The sequence below is a fragment of the Mirounga angustirostris genome, unplaced genomic scaffold, assembly GCF_029215605.1.
Source record: "Mirounga angustirostris isolate CCGP_5_RB_7025 unplaced genomic scaffold, mMirAng1.0.hap1 SCAF_14, whole genome shotgun sequence".
Classification (NCBI taxonomy): domain Eukaryota; kingdom Metazoa; phylum Chordata; class Mammalia; order Carnivora; family Phocidae; genus Mirounga; species Mirounga angustirostris.
The window spans coordinates 61,600,181-61,622,777 of NW_026991722.1; the positions used below are offsets into that span (position 1 = coordinate 61,600,181).

General features: G+C 50.5%; 1 protein-coding gene and 1 long non-coding RNA gene across 3 annotated transcripts in view; one reads left to right on the top strand and one right to left on the bottom strand.

Annotated features, from left to right (window-relative positions):
* Positions 1-1,424, bottom strand: part of TUBB6 (tubulin beta 6 class V) — a 16,047-nt gene extending 14,623 nt beyond the window's left edge. The window contains exons 1-2 of the mRNA XM_045887091.2: positions 1,265-1,424; positions 774-882 (exon numbers count right to left, since the gene is read on the bottom strand). Coding sequence (XP_045743047.1) covers positions 774-882; positions 1,265-1,321 — 166 coding nt within the window. The 5' untranslated portion in view covers positions 1,322-1,424. The remainder of the gene's footprint in view (positions 1-773; positions 883-1,264) is intronic.
* Positions 380-19,224, top strand: LOC135362523 (uncharacterized). Of its 2 annotated transcripts, none has more exons than XR_010407340.1 (3): positions 380-568; positions 11,967-11,996; positions 15,580-19,224. It is a non-coding gene; the product is annotated as an uncharacterized LOC135362523 (long non-coding RNA). The 2 variants fall into 2 exon arrangements; XR_010407341.1 differs by lacking the exon at positions 15,580-19,224 and adding an exon at positions 13,706-14,766.
* Positions 19,225-22,597: the final 3,373 nt, after the last annotated feature.

Sequence of the window (22,597 nt, forward strand, 5' to 3'; positions counted from 1 at the left end):
CCTATCACTTTTACAATAAAAACTGTAACAAATAATGTATACATATAGCCACTATATATATGTAGGTATCCAAGGCAGAGGTGATGTTATTCCCAAACTTGGATAAACCACAGCTTGGAATTTGTACTGAACTCCACCAATTATCCAGAATTGTCTGTAGTTTCAGCTTCCAGGGAGCATAGAGAGTTTTTGGAGGTCGGTAAAAGGTCAGAAAAGTCATTTAACTGGGTGCTTTTCAAATTTTTAGCCAAGAATCTCCATTAAGAGATCCATTTTAAACTGAAAAACAAAACAAAACAAAAAGTCGGACATGACCCAGTAAGGGATTTCACAACACTAACTAACGGGTTGTCTGGTTCAAGAGTTCAGACCCCGTGATGGGCCAAATTCGGCTGTTTGAAAGAAACTGACGGCGGACTTCCCGCCCCAGGGGAAGCGAGGGAGTCGGGCATCCTGCTATATCCCTGGAAAATGTCCGAGGGCAAACTACCCTAGCGCAAGGGCGGCATCCTGAGCGCCAACCTTGGATCGGTCGGAGAAGACCCGGGAAGGCCGGGGTCCCGGAGGGGTAAGGCCGGGGCCGGGAGAGGGATGGCCGGGGGCCAGGCGGGGGGGCCGAGGGTCCGGGACGGGATGGCTAGGGCCCCAGAGGGGGGTGGTCAGGATCTGAGGAGGAGATGGCCAGGGTCCGGGCGGGGATGGCCGAGGGTTTGGGAGGGGGACGGCGGGGTCCGACGGGAAGGGCGGAGTCCCGGCGGCGCCGCGCTACTCACAGGATGACTCATTGTAGTAGACGTTGATTCTCTCCAGTTGCAGCGCCGAGTCACCCACGTAGCCTCCGGCTGGGTCGATACCGTGTTCATCGCTGATCACTTCCCAAAACTTGGGCAGGGCGAGGCGGGGGAACAGACGGTCAGAACCCGAAGCCTAGGGCGCCCTCCCCCGCGGCTCACGCCAGGGCTGGCCCGGCGGGGCGGGGTGCGCGGGGCCCGGCTGCCGAATTCCAGGCGCGCCTGAGCCGCCGGCGGCCGCTCCCAGCTTGGGTAGGGATAGGGGTGAGGGGCAGGGGGTCCTGGCTGTGACGCCCCCTCCTCGGCCGCGCCACTCCTCGAAGCACTTCCCGAGTGCCGCGCAGGGCAGGGCTGGGCTCCGAGGACCGAGGCGCAGAGAGGGTGCGCACCGGGGCGCCCGCACTGAGGGGTCGAGCCCCGACAGCCCAGGCCTGCCAGCTGCCCACCCGCAGGGAGCCCAGTGCCCGGCCCACCTTGGTGCCGATCTGGTTCCCGCACTGGCCCGCCTGGATGTGCACGATCTCCCTCATGGCGGGCGCCGGCTCTGCGCTCGGGGCACTGGCTCTTCGGACCGCCGCTGCGACTGCGGGCCCCCGGCGCGCTCCCCGGGACTCGACCCTCCGCCCGTTCTCCACCCCCCATCCGGGCTGCCCCGACCAATGGCCGCGGGCCTCGCCCTCCCCGGCCGCGCCCCCTCCGCCCCCGCGGATCGCGCGCCGCCCCCGCTCCCCCCAGCGCCCGCAGAGCCCCCACCCCCGGGCCTCGCCCTCCCGGGCCGCGCCTCCTCGCGTCCAGGCGGGCCTTGGGCCTCCCTCCTCGCCCCCCAGGCCTCCCTCCCCGGGCACCCCGCTGCCGGCGCCCCACCTCGGCTCGCCTCCCCCTGGGCCATCTTCCCCGGGCCGCTTCCACGCGGTGCTGTCCCAGGAGGGAGAACAGAAAGGGGAACTGAGGAAGGCTGGGGAAGTCAGGCCGGGAAATGCGCCTACTGAAGCGGGTTTGGGGGCGGAGATAGGGGGAGACGTTGGAGACTTTAAAAGTGGGGAGGCGGGCGGGAAGGACGCGGCTTCGGCCCCCGCCCTCATTTTGCTGCCCTCCCTACCCCCCCACCCCCCGTCGCTGACCCTCCCCGGAGGGAGACCGTTCCCGCTGAGTCGTCCTGGGCAGGCGGGGTCCCACCCGGAGCCGCCCGGGGTGGGTTCTGGGGCCGCGCGGGCCTGGCTGGACCAGGCCGGGGTGCTCTGCAGCTGTGGGTGCGCACTGTCCACCACCCCGCCCCCCGGCACCCCGCCCGCGCCGCGGGGTCAAACCCAGCGAGGAGACAGGCTTTGGGACACGAAAGTGGAGTGTTCCAGCGTGACTCTGACTCTCGTCCTCCCCACTGAACTTAGGGTAGTGGTTCTTAAGTCCTTGCTTTCCTGCCTATCCGTCTCGAAATACAGGTACCCTTCCATTCCCGCGACTCCGAAACGTTTGTTGTGGGGTTTAGTTAGAGTGAATACCTGGCGGCGTCGGACAGTGAACACGCACACACACACACACACACCTGTACACACGCACGCACGCACACCCCCTGCACAGTTGTCTACGCAGCCTCTCCACTGGGAGTCAGCGATGAAAAAGCTCTTCGGCCCCAGGAGGGCGCAGAGGGCTGGCTTCTACCTCTGCCGGCTCCCTCACCTTCCCTACTCCTGGGTGCCGGGGACTCCCTTTTGCTGTTCGGAGGGAGGTGTGCCTGTGTGCCTGTTCTTTCCGTAAGTGCAGTGCTGGAGGAGTGAGGACGCCAGAGGGAAAGTTTCATCGGACACGTCTCCATGCTCAAGGGGCCGCGGAAAGGCAGGCCGATGCCGCAGAAGGAACGCAGCCCTCTCTGGGGACGTGAAGACAACTGTGCGGATGCAAAGCATGGCTCCATATTTCTTTTATAACATGGTGCAGCCCGGACCTCTCTCTGAACTCCAAACGTCCCGTTTCCCAGTGTTTGCTGGGCGGCCCCTCCTGGGCACCTGTTCCCTTCACACCCTCCAGCAGGTAACACAGTCCTCACTTTAGGGGCTGGCATCCGGGCCCTCTGGGCTCGGGCCCCTTACCCCTTCCTGCTCGGTTGCCCTCATTCGGCGGCCACCCGCTCTGTTTGCCCCAGCCAGCCTGGGCCCCTCTGCGGCCAGCCCTCTCCATAGGCATGCTCACCACGGACACCCACACACCTGGAAAGAGTGAACTCTTTCCAGTTCACTCCTACGGAAGCTTCTAGCTGGCAGGGCTCACTCACTCATGTACTCCTGCGGCAGATACTTAATGTATGCCGGGGGTAATCAGGGTTACTTCAGGGCATGAATTAGGCCCTCAGGGAGCAATAGTCCCTCTTCCCGGTGGTCTTGTGTGGTAGAAAGGAATGACCACTGGGTGGTGAGTCAGGGTGACTTGGATTTCAATTCTGGTTCTGTTTCCAGTTAGCTTTGTGTTCACTCCAATTCTCTGGGCTTCAGTTTATTCATGTGTAAAATGAAAGGATTATCCTAGGGGCTCTGATTCTGTGGCACCTTCGGTTGGAATGTACATCCACCAGAGACTTTTGCATGAGTTTCCCTGTGTGAGCACTTTAGGTGGGGAGACTCTGGAAAGCCCGGACTGCACCCCTCCCAGGCCAAATGGAAATGCCACACAAAGAGGAAGGGACAATGCTCTGTAATCTGCACCAGTAGTTTCTCTTTAGGTATATGAAAACTTTGGGAAAGTCCTCACGACTGTGTGGTTGGAAAGTGGTAGAGAACTTGAAATATTTTTTCTTTTGGAGTTTTCCAAATGTTTCCAATTTTAAGGATTAATTTCTTTAACCTTTGGGTCCCTGGCCTTGGTCCCCTCCCGCACCTTCTGTGATGCCAGGAAGCAGGTGAGGGGCCACAGCCCTGCCCACGCTCTGTCATCAGACTTTCAACCTGAGGTGACCCGGCTGTCCTCTTCTGAGTAGCCAGCACCCTTATTTAGGCTGTTTGTGGCCATTGCTCAATTTAATTACTGACTCCAAGTAAACGCTTCCTTTTTCCGTCTCCTGGTACTGAGTCTAGTGTAGGGAGCTGGGGGAGTGGAGGGCCTCGGGTTCCTGGGAGAGACTTTGCTCAGCTCTGGTCACACAGTCCCTGCGGAATCAAGCCACTAAGTAGCTTAAAGAAAGGTGTCTACTTCAGAAGCTTTGGTGGTTTGTGGAAATAACCACGTTTTCGATGCTACTCTTTGGGTGGGAATTTGAATCCGAGATATTTGATGGACTAAGAAGGCAGGTGTCAGTGGCTTCAGGAACGCCCATCCCCGGGATTCGACGGCGGAAAGTTGATTTATTTGAGTTTCTAATGGACACTCCCTGCTGACTGGCACCCCAGCCTACCATCCACATCACGAGGGCGTGTAACTAAGGTGACTTGGGCTCATTGCCGCACGCTTTTCCACACAACTTATGGAATCATCACAACAACTTATGGACTCATCACAACATCACAACAGTTACAGATGCTACTGCAGATGAGAAAACGGACGCTCAGAGCGGGCATCACCTTGCTGGCAAGTGGGCAACAGGATTCCAGCCCACGGCTAAGGTCCTCACAACGATGGGGCTGGAGCAAAAGGACACCTGGGTCTAAGGATGTGCAAGTTACTAATCAAGCCTACAAAAGTTTTAAAGGGTGCATTCTGTCCTCCTGCCTTTTCCTGTCTGGAAAGCCAGGTTCCAGTGTAGGATTCTCAGACGCCTTGGGGATTTGCATCAGGAGTGGGGGAGGGGACTGCTGGCCTGCAGCCTCCAGCCCCAAGTCTCAGCTTGCCCCCGTCTCTCCCTCTCCAACTCCATCCCACACTGGGAAGGGCCTCCTGGGCTCCTGGGAACACCCCAGACCCCCCAGCCCCCACACAGCCATCCCTGGGACACCACTTTTTGCACATCAGTGTCACTGTCCACCATGAGGGGGCCTGGAAGGAGGTTGGGACGTTCGTGGGGGGCATTGAGTGTATCAAATCAACTTTACAACAAACACGACCTGACGTCTACCTGCTGGTGATTGAATTGTTGCCATGTTGTGTGGCAATTTGGCAAAAATGGCAGCATGTCTTGCTGTAGTCAGATGGCTTTACCCAGCCCAACCTAAGTGTGTTTGTATTTTCCCAGTCATGGAATCAGTTCCAACACTGACCATTTTCTCTGATACTGTGCATAATATAACAGTCTTCAGTCTGTTCTAGAAGGAAGAGCTCTGTGCGAGGTGACAGAATCCTGGGATCTGATCCCTGATGTGACCTCCAAGCCTCAGCTTCTTCCCCAGCAACATGAGGGGGTTGAGTGACTAGATACAAAGACCTTGAGCCCAAACATCCAGGGATCCCCCAGCACCCCTAGGCCATACTCAGGGGATCCTCCCCCCTCATTCTCCCTCACCCTGGCCCCTTATCTTGAGCACACACACTGCAGGGTGTGCAGGGTAAGGGGTTGAGGCCCCAGCACACCCAGGTGTTATGGAGGAGGGGAGAGAAGTGCTGGGAGGGGCAGAGGTCCTGATGGGGAGCTGCCTGGGGAGAAGGGGCTCTGGAATGTCCCTGCCAGGTGACTTAGGCTGGAGGCCAGGGGAAGGAAGGAAAGGTGCCTTCATCCTGGGATTTTTATTTTTATTTTTTTGATTTTATTTTTTTGATTTTTTTTTTATTTGAGAGAGAGAATGAGACAGAGAGAGAGAGCACGAGATGGGGGAGGGTCAGAGGGAGAAGCAGGCTCCCCGCCGAGCAGGGAGCCCGATGCGGGACTCGATCCTGGGACTCCAGGATCATGACCTGAGCCGAAGGCAGTCGCTTAACCAACTGAGCCACCCAGGCGCCCTTCATCCCGGGATTTTTAAAACCAGCTGGGGCACCTGGGTGGCTCAGTTGGTTAAGCGACTGCCTTTGGCTCAGGTCATGATCCTGGAGTCCCAGGATCGAGTCCCACATCGGGCTCCCTGCTCAGCAGGGTGTCTGCTTTTCGGAGCTCTGACCCTCCCCCCTCTCATGCTCTCTATTGCATTCTCTCTCTCAAATAAATAAATAAAATCTTTAAAATAAATGAATAAATAAAACCAGCTGAAGCAGGACACTGTTCAGGGCTAGCCTTGGGTAGCTTATATTTTTAAAAATAATCTTTGTATTATTTTCCCATTAAAAACTAGTAGATGAGTTTTGCCAGATGAAAATTCTGGAGATCTGTTGCACAACACTGTGAATATGCTGAATGCTACTGAATTGTATGCTTAAAAATAGTTAAGATGGCACATTTTATGGTGTGCACTTTTTTAAAACCATAATTTTAAAAAGGGGTGGGGTAGTAATAGACAAGCTTCACAAAAGTTGGAAAAGACTGAAAAGTAAACAAAAAACAAAAATCCAACCCCCAAAACACCATTAATTAATTAGTTAATTAATTAATTAACGTTTGGACACATTTCCTGGCACACTTTTTTTTTTTTTTTTTTTTTTTAGTTAACATATAGTGTAATATCAGTTTCAGCGGTTGAATTTAATGATTCATCACCTCCATACAACAGCCGGTGCTCATCACAGCAAGTGCCCTCCTTAATTCCCATCACCCACCTAGCCCATGCCCCGCCCTCTTCCCTTCCAGCAACCCCTCCTGATAGTCTTACTCTACAACTAGTTTTCTTTCTTTCTTTCTTTCTTTTTTTTTTTTTAAAGATTTCATTTATTTGACAGAGAGAGACACAGTGAGAGAGGAAACACAAGCAGGGGGAGTGGGAGAGGGAGAAGGAGGCTCCCACAGAGCAGGGAGCCCAATGTGGGGCTCGATCCCAGGACCCTGGGATCATGACCTGAGCTGAAGGCAGACGCTTAACGACAGAACCACCAGGCGCCGCCTACAACTAGTTTTCTTAAACTTAATTAGGTTCATGTTGCCTGTGGGCTTTGAAACACTGAACTTTGTAAGCGTAGCTTCTTCGCGTTTGCATGGTGCTTCATAAAAACCATCCTTAATGACCGCACAACATTTTATAGAATATTCTAATTATTCCCTTCTGTTGGGCTATTTGGCTTAATTTCCAATTTTCCACTACTATTTCCACTATTCCACTACTGTCAATAATGCTTCAACAAACATCTTTGTGCATGGAATATTTTTGAATTTAGAATTGAAGATTGGTTCCTAAACGTGGAATTACTGGATCAAACGCTATGATTAAAAGGATTCCAATCCCTGTTGTCAGTCCTCTTTCCAGAAGAGAGGCAGAGAGGAGCAGTGCAGGAAAGAGCTCATTGCAACCTGAGGATGAGAACCTCTTTGTGAAGAGGGAGATTCTCACCAACCCCCAAACCTCCTCTCCTGGTCTCTGGATGCCTGGAATTCTTTGAGAGAGAGAGAGAGGGAGACAAAGGCTGTGCTTTTCCTTTAAAGAGGAAATACCTTAGAGGCTCAGCTGGCAGGGGCTTTGAGGTCCGGTGTGTGTGAATGAAGGTATGGGGCCCTGCCCTGATTAGAGGTGGAGGTGGCCCCTGGGAGACCCAGCCTGTCACTGAGAAAGGGAAGGACATTCCCACCAGCTCTACCCTAATGTGGAGTCTGCCCTAATGTGGAGTCTGCCCTAATGTGTTGGGAGCCACACCAATACAACTCTACATAGCCCACAGGGTCACTTTACTCGAACCTGTCCTACTCGATCCCTGACAGTTTCATGTGCAAAGTGTTTTCTGTCCCTTTCTATGTGACTTCTGCAGTGTCCTCTCCTTGGGAATGTTAGAGCACAAAACTCTCTTGCTAATAAAATGAGGTGGCTGGGATTAGTGCCTCGTGGAGCTTTGAGACTGGACAGAGTAGGTTGAGTTTCAGCTCTGCCACATGGGGAAATGGGGGTTATACTCCAGCCTTACCGGACTGTTGGGCAGATTGTGTATTGGGTATGTAAAAGGGTCTTTTCGTTTGATGATGAGATTGCCTGAAAGCAGGCACTCAGCACGTTTGTCTTCAAGTATGTACCATATAAACGCATAAATCTCTCATTTCTAGAACTGCAGAAGATAACTTCGTTTTGTTGCAGTCATAGGGCTATAAAAAATTAAGTTTATGTTAAATGAAATAGAAATCGATTTAAGTGATTGTGTGATTTGGAAGGTTGTGTGTGTGTGTGAGAGAGAGAGAGAGAGAAATAGAGAAATAGATACTTAATTACCTCTTCTTTATTTTTAAAATTTAAGTCCAATTAATTAACATATAGTGTATGTTTCAGAGGTAAAGGTCAGTGATTCATCAGTTGCATATAACACCCAGTGCTGGGGCACCTGGGGGCTCAGTCGGTTAAGCGTCTGCCTTTGGCTCAGGTCATGGTCCCAGGGTCCTGGGATCGAGCCCCACATCGGGCTCCCTGCTCAGCGGGAAGCCTGCTTCTCCTTCTCCCACTCCCCCTGCTTGTGTTCCCTCTCTCGCTGTGGCTCTCTCTCTGTCAAATAAATAAATAAAATCTTTTTAAAAAATAAAACCAAAAAACCAAACACCCAGTGCTGATTACATCACCTGCCATCCTTAATGCCCATCACCCAGTTACCCCATCCCCCCACCTCCCCTCCAGCAACCCTCAGTTTGTTTGCTGTGATTAAGAGTCTCTTATGATTTGTCTCCTTCAGTGATTTCATCTTGTTTTATTTTTCCCTCCCTTCCCCTATGATCTTCTGTTTTGTTTCCTAATTCCACCTATGAGTGAGATCATATGATAATTGTCTTTCTCTGACTGGCTTACTTTGCTTAGCATAATACCCTCTAGTTCCATCCATGTTGATGCAAAAGTTGGGTATTCATCCTTTCTGATGGCTGAGTAATATTCCATTGTATATATGGACCACATCTTCTTTTTTTTTTTTTTTTTGAAGATTTTATTTATTTATTTGACAGAGACAGAGACAGCGAGAGCAGGAACACAAGCAGGGGGAGAGGGAGAGGGAGAAGGAGGCTCCCACAGAGCCCAATGTGGGGCTCGATCCCAGGACCCTGGGACCATGACCTGAGCCAAAGGCAGACACTTAACAACTGAGCCACCCAGGCGCCCCAAATCCAGTTGACTTTTTTTTTACTTTTATACATTTATTTATTTGAGAGAGAGTGTGCGAATGCAAACGCACATGAGTGGAAGGAGAGGCAGAGGAGGAGGGAAAGAATCTCAAGCAGACTCTGCACTGAGTGTGGATCCTGATGCAGGGCTCAGTCTTGCAACCCTGAGATCATGACCTGAGCCAAAATCAAGAGTGAGATGCTTAACTGACTGAGCCACCAAAGCAACCCCAGTTGATTTTTTTTAAGGAAGCTTTATGCCCAATGTGAGACTCAAACTCACGACCCTGAGATCAAGAGTTGCATGCTCTACCAACTGAGACAGCAGGGCGCCCTTAATCATATTTAACTTTTAGTTTTTATTTTTTTTAAGATTTTTTATTTATTTATTTGAGAGAGAGAGAATGAGAGAGAGAGAGCACATGAGGGGGGGAGGGTCAGAGGGAGAAGCAGACTCCCTGCCGAGCAGGGAACCCAATGCGGGACTCGATTCCGGGACTCCAGGATCATGACCTGAGCCGAAGGCAGTCGCTTAACCAACTGAGCCACCCAGGCGCCCTATACCACATCTTCTTTATCCATTCATCTGTCGATGGACATCTTGGCTTTTTCCACAGTTTGGCTATTTTGGACATTGCTGCTATAAACATCGGGGTGCACGTGCCCCTTCAGATCACTACATTTGTATCTTTGGGGTAAATACCCAGTAGTGCAATTGCTGGATCATATGGTAGCTCTATTTTCAACTTTTTGAGGAACCTCCATACAGTTTTCCAGAGTGGCTGCACCAGCTTGCATTCCCACCAACAGTGGAGGAGGGTTCCCCTTTCTCCGCATCCCCGCCAATATCTGTCATTTCCTGACTTGTTAATTTTAGCCATTCTGATTGGTGTGAGGTGGTATCTCATTGTGGTTTTGATTTGGATGTCCCTGATGCCAAGTGATATGGAGCACTTTTTCATGTGTCTGTTGGCCATTTGTATGTCTTCTTTGGAGAAATGTCTGTTTATGTCTTCTGCCCATTTCTTGACTGGATTATTTGTTGTTTGGGTGTTGAGTTTGTAAGTTCTTTATAGATCTTGGATACTAGCCCTTTATTTGATATGTCATTTGCAAATATCTTCTCCCATTCTGTCGGTTGTCTTTTGGTTTTGTAGACTGTTTCCTTTGCTGTGTGAAAGCTTTTATCTTGATGAAGTCCCAATAGTCCATTTTTACCCTTGCTTCCCTTGCCTTTGGAGATGTGTCTAGGAAGAAGTTGCTGTGGCTGAGGTCACAGAGGTTGCTGCCTGTGTTCTCCTCTAGGATTTTTTTAAAAAAGATTTTATGTATTTATTAGAGAGAGAGAGAGAGGAAACACAGGCAGAGGGAACAGCAGGCAGAGGGAGAAGCAGGCTCCCCACTGAGCAAGGAGCCTGATGCGGGACTCAATCCCATGACACTGAGCCAAAGGCAGAGGCTCAACCGACTGAGCCACCCAGGCATCCCTCTCCTCTAGGATTTTGATAGATTCCTATCATCAGATACTTACCTAGTTGATATAACAGTAAGTGTTCAATTCTATCTGTTAGTCAGGGAAGAGAAAGCAGAGGGCCGGAAGAGGACAAAAAAGAAGAGACAGACCTCCATGCTTAAAAGGAAAAGGAGAAATATAGAGAAAATGGGCGATGTATTCCCACTGATGGATCTGCCCCTGGGGGTACCACCCAGGCCTGTCTGTCCCAGGACTCTCCCTCTGCCTTGCTGGACCAGCTCCCTGTCAGAGCCTGGGGGATCAAAGCTCCAAGGTCAGAGGCCCATCAGTCTGTTCTGTCTGGTTCTGTCATAGGATACTATTTTGAGTGTTGAGGATTCATTGATTTATTCACTCTTTTCTTCAACAAATATTGAGTGTTTATTGCATCCCAGACACTGGGCTACGACTAATTATAATTGTCATCAAGTTTTAGTAACCTCTGCAGCAGATAAAAAAAATAACAATTATAATGATGTGATATGCTGGGAATAAATAGCGATTGCCACCATTCTTACTATTAAATGACTTGGAAACATTTTTTTCATATTAATATTAAGAAAGAAAGTGATGGAAGTGAATGAATGATTCTGCCCATAAGTGTGTGAGAGAGGGCAGTTATATGGGAAACATCATGGAAGGAGAATTTCAATGGAACTTATTTGCACAAGCAGAGCAGACCTCCCCCTCCCCAGGAAAGCATGAGAATAATCAACTAGACGCCCAGGACCCAAAGGGCCCGTTTTAATAAGATTCGGGGTCTCCTTGATGGTGAGGGTGAGGGTGAGGGTGACCGCATGATGCTTCTGACCTTCCGGGCAAGGAGTGGACCTGTGCACCAAATCCCAGGAAACAGAGTTTCCTGGGGACATCCTGCGACCTCCGCCTTCTCTTCCTGAGCTTGACCAAAGTTGCTAGCATCTCATTCGTGCTAGCATCTCAAACGCTAGCATTTGTATGCGTGCCAAGATACATTTTTTGTGTGATAAAAATCTTATAGGCCTGAACTTGTGTCCATTGATTCCTAGAAAAAAGATTTAATTTAATTTATCGCTGCCCTGAACCTTGACCCTTGGTTCCTGCCATGGAACTTTACCTCCCTGTGACGTGGACACTGCTCTGGGTCCCCCAGCCCGAGCTTCCTGAGGAGCTGGAGCCTCTCCCCGTGCAGCCCCTCCTTCTTCTTTCTTGCCCCCCTCAGCGTCACCTCTACCTGTATCTTTGCTTGGAGCTCTGGCAATGTGCTCCAGCCACCCTTGGGACTTCCGCCTGTGCCTCTGTCAGAGCCCCTCAGGCCACGTCCCTCACCTCCTGCTGACATGTGTCAGCTGGCCCCTCCCTGCCCCGGACGCAACCGGGATGTTTGGACCTGTTCATCTTTCCTCCAGCCCTTCCTACCACTCACTGAGCTATTCTGTAATGAAATGGTGCCGGGAAAGATAGTTTAAAGTTCTGCTACACTTTCACAACTAGAAGCACAAATGAGACTGTTTGGGTTTTTGCTATTTACCCCTGGGGCTTGGATTAAATTAAGTAAATGTGCATCATCCCCACCCCAGGCTTGGAATAATCTGATGCGCTCTTTTTCTGGTCCCAGGTTCCAGCTGGACATGACATCACCACACAGGTAAGTCAGCATTGAACTTCCAGTCTGCCCTGTGTGTCTGCCCCAAACCCAGTATCATGTGCTCACTGTCTCCATGATCACGTTGTCCACTGTCCCACATTTAGAAGTCTTACCTCCTGGACTAGACTGTAAGCTCCCAAGGTTAGAGACTAGACGTCCTCTATGTTGTCCGCAGCACCCAGTGCACTGCTTACTATGCACAAGCACCCAGTGGAGGCTTGTAAATGACGAAAGTAGAGTGGAAGAAAATTTGCGATGCAGAGGACTTCGAAGGGACGACCCAGAATATTATGATGGGAGATGAGGAAAAATTTAGTAATGCCTCCCTGAACAAAGAGGTGTCCACCAGGGTTTTCTCAGAATTAAATATAAATTCAGATGGCATTTTTAAAGCAGAATCAGATGGTTTATAACTGATTATGATCAACCAGTTACTTGCCCGAATTCTGTGCCTAGTTCTCCCCCAACAGGCTAGTTAGGGACTGAGTTTTCATCTAGCCATGGCCGTGGCCCTGGGTGCTCCTGCAGGTGGTGGGGCATCTGGGAAGGCGGGGGACAAGCCTTGCGGCCACTGTTCCACGGCTCTGGAGTGCGGTGGGTATTTCCACCTGACAGGTTTGCTGGGAGCACCTGACGTAACGTGCGTGAAGGTGCCTACGGACCCGAAAGTGCCAGACCAAAACAATGTGACGTTTTGATCGTTCGTTCTCTGTAGTAAGAGACAGCTCTTTGGAGAGTTCAGCTCAGTTCAGACGGGAGCCCACCGCGCCCAGCTGTCTCAGCTGTCCTCAGGAATTTCGTGGCAGCCCCTCCCTCGCTTCTCAGCTGGCCCGGTGATTCAGAAAGCACCCCCTCCACCCACCCTGATGGCTCACGTCCCAGTTCTTCAGCTTATCCCTCCTAAAGTGTATCTGTGACTCACTGCCCAGTATATGCTCTTCGGCTCACTCACTTGATCAGGAGAGATAAAGCCATCTGTGCTGTGTCCACAGGGCTCCAAACGGGGAGCCCTGCACTTTACGCGACACACCTCATTTAAGGCCGTCCTTTCCGAGGCAGGTCTTATTCCCTCTTCTACAGATGAGGAAACCAAGTCTGAGAGGACCAAGGAACTTGTCCCGGCCCCTGGCTCCTTCTTAGACTCTAGCTGCTGCTTTTTCTTTTCTCCTTTTACATTTTATTGTATTACCAGAAGAGCCCTTGAGATGAGATCGACCCTCTTAGCAAGGCATACACTGTGTCATTATTGGCTATAGATACAAGGCTGGATAGCAGATGTCTAGAACTTACTCATCTTGCTCAACTGAAACTTTATACTGCTGATGAGTAACTCCCCATTGTCTAGATCCTAGCTGCTTCTTTTTTTTTAATATTTATTTTATTTTATTTATTTGACAGAGAGACACAGCGAGAGAGGGAACACAAGCAGGGGGAGGGGGAGAGGGAGAAGCAGGCTTCCCGCAGAGCAGGGAGCCCGATGCGGGGCTCAATCCCAGGACTCTGGGATCATGACCTGAGCCGAAGGCAGACGCTTAACGACTGAGCCACCCAGGCGCCCCAGATCCTAGCTTCTTAAACAAGAAACCGGGGCCGGGAGCTCGGGGGCTGTATCCACACTGACATAATGCAACAGAACTGTTTCAGCCGCAATAGAATTGATTGGAAACTGATGAATCAGGAAGACCTATTTTGTCTGGTGTTTATTCCAGGGAGAGCTGGGGGTCACAAGGCTGAGATTTTCTCCCTGGCCCTGCCCTTCCCGTTCATCCTTGCTGGACGAGAGCCCACACTCACCCACCGGACAGACACACTGAGCAACCAGCCTCTGCTCCAAACAGACGCCATGCCTCGTCCTCTCTCTCATCTGGCTGCCACTCAACACAGCAGTTGGAGAAGTGGCACCTCAAGGGCTCCCCGACTATTTTTATGTGGCCATCTGCCTTCTGGACCGGGCCTGGCAGGCAGCAACAGGCCCGAGGAACGCCACAGCAAGTGGGTGACGCCCAGACAGCTGAGGACGCCCAGCCCTGCCCCTGACTCTTGTTCTAGGGATGCTGGAAATGTGGTGCAAGGGTACCAAGAGGAAAAAGAAAGGCTTTTTCATGCCGTAGCTGGGGGTGCTGTGGGGGCCCTTGGTTCCTTTTCCATTTCTAGAACAAGCTAAGGCCGGTTCAGTCCTGCCATTGCCAGGGCCCAGGTGGCAGGGCTGGGCGGGGAGTACAGTGTGTGGGGCAGCAGCTTGGGCCACCTGCTGACCTCAGGGCCATCAGAGGAGAGAGCGTAGCAAAGACGCTCTGCGGAGGGGCTGCGCTCCATGAAAGCCTCGGGCTTCAGTTGTAATAAGACCCTGGGGTGTCCCTGCAGCCCACCCTGACTGAAAGCTAAGCCTGGGGCAACATGGAGGCAGGCGGGGCTTTTCCGTGGTCAGATCTGTGATTAGAGGAAGGGTTTGCCTCACTCATAGCTCCCTGGGACGGAGGAAGCATTACAAATCAATCAATAAAAGCCCCCTTTGCGGGGCGCCTGGGTGGCTCAGTCATTAAGTGTCTGCCTTCACTAGGGGTTCGAGATCCCAGGGTCCTGGGATAGAGCCCCGCCTCCGGCTCCCTCAGGCTCTCTCCGGCTCCCTCCGGCCCCTCGGGTTCCCTCCGGCTCCCTCCAGCCCCTCGGGTTCCCTCCGGCTCCCTCGGTCCCTCCGGCCCCTCCAGCCCCTCCGGCCCCCTGCTCTGCGGGAGGTCTGCTTCTCCCTCTCCCACTCCCCCTGCTTGTGTTCCCTCTCTCGCTGTGTCTCTCTCTGTCAAATAAATAAATAAAATCTTTAAAATAAAAGGCCTCTTTGCAATACAGAAAATTTTAAACAGATGCATATCAGACATAAGATATTGAACCCAGCTTCATGTGGAAGCATTTCTTTTTTTTTTTTTTTAAAGATTTTACCTATTTATCCGACAGAGAGAGACACATTGAGAGAGGGAACACAAGCAGGGGGAGTGGGAGAGGGAGAAGCAGGCCTCCCGCGGAGCAGGGAGCCCGATGTGGGGCTCGATCCCAGGACCCTGGGACCATGACCTGAGCCGAAGGCAGATGCCCAACAACTGAGCCACCCAGGTGCCCCTTTTTTAAAAAATATTTTTAATTAACATATAACGTATTATTTGTTTCAGGGGTACCAGTCTGTGATTCATCAGCCTTACACAATTCACAGCACTCACCATAGCACATACCCTCCCCAATGTCCATCACCCAGCCACCCTACCCCTTCCACCCTCTCCCCTCCAGCAACCCTCAGTTTGTTTCCTGGGATTAAAAGTCTCTTAGGGTTTGTCTCCCTCTCTGGTTGTCTCTTGTTTCATTTTTCCCTCCCTTCCCCTATGATCCTCTGTCTTATTTCTCAAATTCATGTGGAAGCATTTCTTCAACAAACCTTGACAATACACCTGTCTCCTGATAAAAGAAAGAAAATGGTGTATTCACGTCAGATTTATAGTAAAGGCTTCATTTGCCTTTTTCAGGAAGAAATGGGAAAATAAATGGGTCAGTATATTGAATTTCTGTTATGTCTTTCTTTCTCCTCAATGTAAAGGATGTTTCCTTCCCAAGCATTTATGATGTCTGCTACCTGCCAAACCCCATTCCAGGTCCGCGTGCTCCATCAGGCTCCTGGGGTCAGGAAGATGTGGATCAGGGCATCCGGAGCCCTGGGCTGGCACTGGTGGGACTTTGAGAAAGGCACCTAGATTCTAGGCTTCCTCATCTACAGGGTAACCATGATAATGAGGATCTTAACTGCATTGTTATGAAAATCAAATACAATTATCTTCAAACTATGGAACTATCTCATAATCATAAAAACATTAAAAAATTTAAAGAAGTTATTTGGAACATGACTGACCCAACAGGAGTCAGAATTTTTCTGTGGGCCCCTAAAACTGCCCTCCTTCTAGAAGGAGAGGTTGGACAATTAAACTGAATTTCTGCCCTCCCTGCGGCAAGGACTCTGGTTGCAAATGGCCGATGGCCAGTGAGGGGCTGGGGCAAGGGCACAAAGCAGAACTCTCCCTCTTGCTCTTCCTGCCTCCTCGCAGGACCCCAGCACACCCACTCGGGCTCCGGGGGCATGCCAAGGAGCAACGACACAAGAGCTTCAGGCAGCCCTGACTCCAGCCTCCCAAGGACGTGAGCACCTAATTCCCTGTGCCGGACCCTTCCCTGCTGGAGCTGTCCGCAGTGGCTGTTCCCCTGCTTTGAACCCTGCCTGCAATGGCAACTCAGAGAATGAACTAGGGGACACAGTCATGGGCGGCCATGGGAGCAGAGACGGCCCTGATCCCGCTGCCCCTGTGCTCTCCCTCTCGTTTCTATGAGGTTTGGTCTCTGTGTTGGTCTCTTGGGCTTTTTAGGTGGCAGGGACCATGGATGCCTCTTGGACCACATGCGTGGCTTTGTGTTTGGCAGCTCCAACCACACATTGGAGAGTCGAATACCAGCTGTTCCTCAAAGAAGGGTCTGTTTGTCTCACCTGAAGAGCAGGAAGGGATGCAGTGCCGAGAGAAGGGACCCCCGCCACAGAAACGCGTAGTCAAGACAACCGAGCCGAGCACCGGACTCCGGCATCTGGGGGTTGCCTTTGCTGTTGCTGAAAGATCCTGCGCAACCAACCACCCCAAAATACAGCGGCTTGAACAATGGGCATGTCTTTTCTTTTCTTGCCCCCCCACCCCCCACCCCCTGCCACTTGGCTGGCAGCTCTGCTTGGGGCTGCAGGTCATCCGCGTGTAGCTGCAGGCTGTGGGGCAGGGTCAGTACCTGGGGCCCTGCCGAAGGGGCAGGGGCTACCCGGCCGTGTTCTCATCTTGACCACCCTGCGAGTGCCCAGGGCAGGCCAGGCGTACACACTGCAGGCTTGGTGTGAATATACCAAACCCGCCATCATGGGGCTCCAGCACCCAGCAACACTCTATGTACCAGCAGGGAGGAAAATAACTCGTCTCCCCAGGAGCTTAAGAGACAAGTCTGCTTTGAGAGGATCAGCGAGGAAATTGTTGCTCATGTCTGATAAATTGAGTTCATCTGAGTGTCTGTTTTTATGAACTATTTTTCCCATTTGTGACCTGCCTTAGAAATTTTTGTTATAATTTTTATTTTTTTCCAGCTCTCAGGAACTATGTGTATGCCTGCCATTATTTAATAGAACCTTACTGTTTGTGTTTATATTAATATTTTCGGCCTGTTTCAGCAGCGATTATCTTATTCAACTCTTATAACATTGCTCTTGGGAAGGAAAAATAACATTATACCCATTTTACAGATGAAGAAATTAAATCTTAGCAATATCAGTTAACTCCCCCAAGGCCACCACAGCTCGCAAAATAGCAGAACTTGGAACTAGCACCTAAATATTGTAGGAGTCTTCAAGAAAACATCTGTGTCTGGCAAACATAGGGTGATATTAAAAAATGTCAAGAACTAGTACCATAAAACTTGAATCAATCAATCAAAATACAAAATGAGGGGCACCTCGGGGGCTCAGTAGGTTAAGCGTCCGACTCTTGATTTCGGCTCAGGTCATGATCTCAGGGTCATGAGATTGAGCCCCAAGTCTGGCTCCAAGCTTAGCACAGAGTCTGCTTGAAATCTTCTCCCTCTGCCCCTCCCTCCCTCATGAGCATGCACACACTCTCTCTCAAAAATAAAATAAAATAAAATAAAATAAAATAAAATAAAATAAAATAAAATAAAAAATAAAAAATGCTTTCTTTTTATTCTTAGTTAAACAAAACTATATATTATAGGGGCGCCTGGGTGGCTCAGTCGTTAGGCGTCTGCCTTCGGCTCAGGTCATGATCCCAGGGTCCTGGGATCGAGCCCCACATCGGTCTCCCTGCTCCGTGGGAAGCCTGCTTCTCCCTCTCCCTCTCCCCCTACTTGTGTTCCCTCTCTCGCTGTCTCTCTCTCTCTGTCAAATAAATAAATAAAATCTTTAAAAAAAACCCCAAAAAACCCTATATATTATAAAACTCCCAATCATGTGATATAATTTGTAGCATAATTTGTTAAGTCATTTTAGTAATTTTCAATCACTTTTTGATTTTTAGGAAATGTTCATGTGATCTCCCTGTATAACTTGGTGGCTGCTAGCTAAAAGATGCCATTGTCTGAGCCATGGTCTGACACAGGGAGTGACATCGATAGACATTGGGTGACTTGTATGGAGACTCCTCTTCACGTCAATGGTATTGCTCTTGGTATTCACGAGTTCTACAAAACCAACAGTAATTCCATTCAAAGGACTTCTAGACTTCTCTAACACTGCCTAAGATTTTATACAATACCTCTGTCGTTAACCAAGCCGTGAAAACACATTATTAGAATGCCATTATTTATTAAATGGCTTCATCTTGTTGATTTTTATTCATTTTCAAGCCATGGAACATAATTCAATAACCTGAAATAGTGTAAAACATTGTTCTGGGGCACCTGGGTGGCTCAGTTGTTGGGCATCTGCCTTCAGCTCAGGTCATGATCCCAGGGTCCTGGAATCTAGCCCCACATCGGGCTCCCTGCTCTGCGGGGAGCCTGCTTCTCCCTCTCCCCCGCCCCCCCCACTTGTGTTCCCTCTCTCGCTGGTCTCTCTCTGTCAAATAAATAAATAAAATCTTAAAAAAAAAACCCAAAAACATTGTTCTGTTTTTTCACTTTTGTCATCAAACCACAAGTGCATTATAATGTAATTGATCAGACATAATCAATGGGAAAAAATAGTTTTCTCCTGGAGTTGATGTTCATTGTGTATATCGACAAATGGTGTTTCCTGTGCCTCCATTTCAAGTGTGCCTTCTTCTTCAAGCTCAGTTTATTTTAAATATTTGGTCACTTTTACAATTTATGGAATTAATCTGTCATTTTTAATAACTGAAAATGTTCTTTCTGATGCAATCAAAAGAAGTATTGGCACTTCTCCTAGACTATAATTTATAATTTCCAAATCTCTCTTTTAGATGTTTTTTAATAGTTTTCGTTTCCAAAATTTTAAAGGCTTCCAGTCCAGTTGTGCATTACAGTGAATATACAAAGTGTGATGCAGTTTTCACACTGCTTTTCTAGCTCAAGCCCTAGAGACTGCCCATTAAGGCTTGACCAGTCTTCTCATTTCAGTTCCCAGCTTGTCAGGTGCATTAGACATTTTATTTTATTTTATTTTTAAAAGATTTTATTTATTATGAGAGAAAGAGAGGCAGAGGGAGAGGGAGAAGCAGGCTCCCTGCCTGATGTGGGACTCAATCCATGGACCCTGGGATCATGACCTGAGCCTAAGGAACCTTACCCGACTGAGCCACTCAGGTGCCCCTGTCTTTCTTTCTTCTTAAATTCACTCTCCAGCAAGATGGGGAATTTACAAACCTGAGTCATTTGTGACTGAATAGCTCCCATTACTTTAAAAAAACATTCTCACATTCTTCCTGAAGTTTCACCCTTGCAATCAGCCTGAGATCTGATTCAGAGTCAGTGGATATTTTGTTCTAATAATACAGATTCAAAATGATGCTCAGGGAGGCTGTGCCCTGAGTCAGGCAGAATGGGAGGTGGGCAGCCAGGTGGAGGGGAGAAGGATGGTCTTCCCGTGTAGGACCACACACTGTAGTTTCCACTAAAGCTGAGCTTCTGAGTGGGCATCGAATTCTCACTCTGAGAAGTTTTATATTGTATTTTATTTAAATGATCATGTTATGCATCATATGTGTATTTCAGTCTTCTGTGTATTTTTTGTGCTTATTATTGGGGTGTGGCAAATAATTCTCCCAAGAAAAGAGTAGAGGGGGACTTCCTTCCTTGATTTATTTATCCTATTAACTAACAAATACTTACTGAGCACTTTCTATGTGAAGATGCTGCAGTAGGTGCTGGCAGATGGGGGGACGGCGTCCTGTGAGGGGAAGCTTGGCAGTGATCTGAGCAAACCCAGACTTCTCAAAGGGCAAGTCAGAGTCTCGCTGCCACAGTTTAACTTCAGCGAGCGTCATCTACATGAAATTGATGCTGTTAACTCGAATTTAGTGGCTGTTTCCAGTTTTGTTTATATGTTGTGTAAATTTGAAAAAATAGTTGTATAGAAGCGATCAGAATAAAGGGTTCATATCTGTTTTTATGTTTGTACATATTCAAATAATGTTGTAATGAAAATAACAGACCTTCTTAGGGCTCTCCCTGCCCCCCCACCTCTCACATGAACTCTTGAGCAGTTTCAGGTCGCTCCCTTAACAACGCAGGTGCACACAGGCACCCAGCAGGGGCACACATCCGTGCAGACAGCATGAGCACGCACACACCATGCACACATGTACATGTGCACACCGCACGTACACACACACACACAGCATGCACTCACACGCCTACATTAGCACACGCTGGGTTCCCAGCACAGCCAGAGGCACTCCGGGCCCCAGGACCTAGGAGCCTGGCCGGGGATCTTCTCGCCCTCCCAAAGGTTTAGAAGTCGCCCTAGGAGGGATCCTAGAGATATCCTTCCTGCACTGGCAGCTCAGACCCCCCCCCCCCCGAGGCCCCGCCGCCTGCCCCAGGCTGCCCTCCCCCGCCCCCCACGACGCCCCCTCTTCGCTCGCGCCGCGCAGGCCCTGGCCCCAGACCCCTCCCGGGCCTCGCACTCTGAGCCGGACCCCCAAATCAGCAACACCGTCTGCTTCCGGTCTGACCCTTCCGAAAGCTTGTACTGTCAATTAGCTTGTACCAGCCACCCTGGCAGAGACTGCAGGGCAAGTCCCAGTTGAAGAAAGGAGCCTGCGCTCCCCGGAGCGCTCCCTTCCGGCTGCGGGGCGGGGCCGGGCCGTGGGAGACCGCGAGCCGCCTGGGTGAAGGCTGGGAGGGACTGCGCCGCATCCCGGGGAGATTAAAGGCACTGCCTGGGGAAGTAGGTAGGATGGATTTTCTATAACTCAAGAGGACAGAAGTAGAACCTGTGAGCGGAAGTTTTAGGGACACAGATATTTGACTTAAAAAAAAAGAAAGAAAGAAAAAGAACTAACAAAACTGTCCACAAATAGAATGAGCTGCCTTTGTGAGGGATGTAACCCCTAAAAGTGTTCATACCAAGGATGAGGACGGAGCACCGACGTCCTGGGTGCGGTGGGAGGATCTCTACATACACCCACCACACCGGGACATCTGTGACTCAGGTTGAGACAACAGCTTGGCCTCAGGGGGCCATCCTCCTGAGCCAAGTGCCCTCATCTGGGCGGGATTCAGCCCTTGAGGAGAGAGGCGATCATTTCTAAAGCAAAATGCCATTTGGAGTGGTAATTCACCCTGGTGCATTGGGTACAGGAACGAGTGGAAGTCACATCCTTTTAGATTTTGTTGTTTGTATGTTTGAGGTCTGACTATACACCAGTGAGACAGGTGTTGGCAGGCTTGAGTGTCATCCCATCTCAATTGTCCCCTCATTGAGTTCCCGTGAATCATGTCCAGGTGGACAGGAGAATGTGGGGCACAGCATCCGTGACCAGAGCAGTGATTTCTGTGCATGGGCACTCTGTGCACCCACCCTCCCCGAGCCTTCCAGGGAGGGTGCCGAGTTTGTAGCCTGGCCTTTGCGCTTGCTAAGGGGGTAATAGAAGTAGAGGCTAAGCTCACTTAGAAAAGGTGGAGTCCTTTTGGAAGGGTCAGATCCTGGATCCTGGATCCTAGATCCTGGAGTCAGAAGCCTGGGGAGCTGACACGTGTGTGGATCTGTACTCCCCCTCCTGGTGGAGCCTGGAAGCCAGCACACCTTGTAGTTGTCCACGCCTGGCACAGAGCAGGAGCCCCAACACCACAACTGTTGTACGGTGGGGGGGCCCTCAGGTCCTGGCCAGGCCCGGGGGGGGGACCTGGTTCCGAGCAGTGGAGGCGTGAAGACTCCGTGCAGGTGGGGCGGCGGAGATGCGGTATGACGGCGGAGATGCGGTATGACCTTCACAGGCTGAGCTCCAAGGCCAGTGGGCATCTTGGGGGAGGCCTGGGTGGGACATGAGCCTGGCTGGTGCCTTGACATATTAGCCCCCAGAGCACCTGTCTGTGACACGTTTTGACCTTGGCCTCTCTCTGAGGCCAGGGAAGGAGCCCCCTCGGAGCTGGGCTTTTCTCCGGGTATGACAAACATAAGGACCCCCAGAACAAGCCCTGTGTTTGCAACTGTTTACGTGAGGGTGGTTCCAACTCCCTTGTAGAAACTAAGATAATTGTAGCAAGGAACGGGAGTCCTACAAGAGAAAGAGAGGGATGCTCCCCACAGCTTTATTTACATACATTTTATTTATTAGAGAGAAGTTGGGAACCCGAGGCAGGACCCCCTGAGTGGGAACAGCACTCCTCAGATGTGGGGGCAGGTCACTGTCTGTGGCTTGTCCCTGGGCCATGAGCACACCAGGTGGCTTCCTGGAGAAAGGCCACATTCTCCCAGGTCTGGGCGCTGAGAGAAAGCAACCCCCTGTCCCCAGGCTGGCCAGACACAGGGCCAGGCTCTGGCTTCTCTGTGAGGAGGCAGCTCTGAAGGGTGGCCAGGCTCACCTTTGCTGTGTAGGAGGAAAAACATACTGCTGCCAGGC